Source organism: Elephantulus edwardii, unplaced genomic scaffold (assembly GCF_000299155.1).
Source record: "Elephantulus edwardii isolate Elephantulus edwardi_28Jun2011 unplaced genomic scaffold, EleEdw1.0 scaffold00109, whole genome shotgun sequence".
NCBI lineage: Eukaryota > Metazoa > Chordata > Mammalia > Macroscelidea > Macroscelididae > Elephantulus > Elephantulus edwardii.
The window spans coordinates 7,387,061-7,389,758 of record NW_006399859.1 but is presented as its reverse complement, the minus strand read 5'-3'; the positions used below and the strand labels follow the sequence as shown (position 1 = coordinate 7,389,758).

General features: G+C 37.2%; 1 protein-coding gene across 1 annotated transcript; it reads left to right on the top strand.

Annotated features, from left to right (window-relative positions):
- The first annotated feature begins 1,080 nt into the window (after positions 1-1,080).
- On the top strand, positions 1,081-1,593 carry LOC102876351 (enhancer of rudimentary homolog). The gene is made up of 2 exons (XM_006892041.1): positions 1,081-1,171; positions 1,370-1,593. Exons 1-2 carry the CDS (start codon positions 1,081-1,083, stop codon positions 1,591-1,593), a joined length of 315 nt encoding a protein of 104 aa, XP_006892103.1.
- The last annotated feature ends 1,105 nt before the right edge of the window (positions 1,594-2,698 follow it).

The window sequence follows — 2,698 nt, the reverse complement described above, 5'->3', positions numbered from 1 at the left end:
GCATTTCCCCATTGATTCTTATTTATTAAGGGAAAAGTGTAGTAGAGTATTATATACCTGTTGGTCTTGTCATTATTACCATTGAGAAACTCTGAACTTACTTACTTTTTTTTTTATGACTCCACCCATTTTCACTGTTAGGAGTATGGCACTGACAGTAAGAAGCAGCAGCCCGGGTGTCTGGTCTCCGAGACGTGCCTTAGAGGAACAAAACTGGCCTCTTAATGTCTGGGAGGAAGAGCTCATGGTCCTCTATTGTTGTTGGATGTATTCATATCTCTGGACCCCCACTGCATCTCTGCTTTGGCTGTGGCAATGCTCAGAGGTCAGCTCTCATGTTGCCTCTCAAAAAATGACATTTACAGCCTGTTTATCCTTGCTTCTTCACTTCTATAACATTGGCTATTTGCAGAACAGATTTTCATAGTAAGGTGAGAGTGAAAGAATATCAGTATTTACTGAGCATTTACTATAGACATACATTGTTAGTCACTTTAGCATTCGTTCTTATTTTCATTATATAAACAAACATATGAAGTAGTATCGGCTCTATTTTATAAGTAGGAAAAACAAAGAAGTAATTTGCTAGTAAACAGAGTTTCCAAGATTCAGTTGGCTGTTTGCTCATTTTTCTCCAAGCTGTGTAATAGCTATATACCTTTCTCACCAAGCTGTGTAATAGTTATATACCTTTCTCACCAAGCTTTGTAATAGTTATAAACCTTTCTGACTTACAACATATACATACAAAAGAAATGTGTGTTTTTAAAATTTAAAGACATTTTATTTGCCTATTTCCTTTCCAGGCTGCTTAGAAATGACTGATTATAATCTCCAATTTGTTTACTCATTAGGTAGATGTATTGTGATTTATAGTTAGGTAGCAGATTTTCATGGAGCCTTGGTGGTGCATTGGTTAAGCACTCTCTGGTAACTGAATGATTGATGATTTGAACCTGTCAGTAAGTTGTTCCACAGGAGCAAGTGACAATATGCTTCCGTAAAAATTTACAGCTTTGGGCATCTCGGCTCGTGTGCGGCGGTGGGATCAGCAGTGGCTGCAGCGAGAGAGTTAGCACGATGTTTCACACCATTTTGTTGGTACAACCTACTAAGAGGCCAGAAGGCAGAACTTATGCAGACTATGAATCAGTGAATGAATGCATGGAAGGCTTATTATACTAATTTTTTATATGAAGCTCTGGTGGCCTAGTGATAGGGAGTGGCACTGCCAACTTAAAGGCAAATGATTTGAATCCACCAATTGCTCCATGGGAGAAAGAAGGGCAGTCTCTTCCTAGGCGATTTACAGCCTTTGAAAACCTGCTGGAGGGTCAGCTATCAGTCATTTCCAACTAAACAGCAATGAGTGTTTGTAAAATGTATGAAGAACATCTGAAGAGAATGAATCCCAACAGTCCTTCAATCACATATGATTTCAGTCAGTTGTTTGATTTTATTGATGATCTGGCAGACCTTAGCTGTCTTGTTTACCGAGCCGATACCCAGAAATACCAGCCTTACAACAAAGACTGGATCAAGGAGAAGATCTACATGCTCCTTCATCAGCAGGCCCAACAGACTGGGAAATAGTTGAATTGCAAGCGTTAGGGAATGGGGATGGACTTGGAACACAGGTGTGTACAGGGTGCTGTAGTGGGAGTTTTGTATTACAATCCTGTTTCCATTTTGTTACACTCTAGCCAGGATTGAACGTATTAGATGAAATGTGAGATTTGTTCCATCTCAAACCCCTGTTGCCCCTTTTTCTTTTTCTTTCCCCCTTCAAGAAGGGGGACTTAAAAAGAAGTTGTTCTGTCAGTTAATGTTGATTTCAATCCTTTAAGATGCTCGTTCATACCTACTTTATAACATTCACTGTATTAACCCTTCTGCAAAGTAGATGGGGTAAGTGGTGGGAACAAAGTTTAGTTATGCCCTCAAAATAAATCTTAGTTAAATGTAAATACTTTTTAGTCATATTTAAAAAAAATTACAGCTTTGGAAACCCCACGTGACAGTTCTCTGCCCTGTAGGGTCACTATGAGTCAAATTCAACTTAGCAGTAGTAGGTTTTAGTTAAGGATATAACAGGAACACTTACCTTATATCACAAAGTCTCATTACTCAGAAAAATAAGTTTATAAAGAGAACTTTTTACTTACTTGAGGAGAGAGGGGGATATGATTAAATTTAGGTGCAATATATCAGATACTCTGGTATTTTATTCTACTTCTTACTGTTGTCCTCCCCACTGAAACAGGAAATAATTTTGTCTCCATCTACATCATAAGAATTGCACATTTTCTTTTCATACTGGGTGACAAATGAGATACTATCATGCACTATTAACTACTACTGTAATTTTTTTTGTTTAATTTATATTTAAACATTTTCTTTTCATACAGTTAGGACCCCTTAAAAGGAAATTTTTAGTGGAACAAACATTCAGCTAGGATCAAGATCTATTTCTTCACTGGTTTGAAATTGTGCAAGTTTTTCAACCTCACTGGATTTCATCTGTAAAGAAGAGAGAAATATTTTTAACCTACCTGAAGGTAAGTGATCAGTTAAGAAGTGTTTGGTTGCTAAAAGATAAAAACAGAGGTTTAATTCTCAATAAAAAGAATTCTGGGAAATATACAGATCAAGGCAGGTGTCATGGCTTTATAAAATCATCCAGGATGCTGATTGCTTT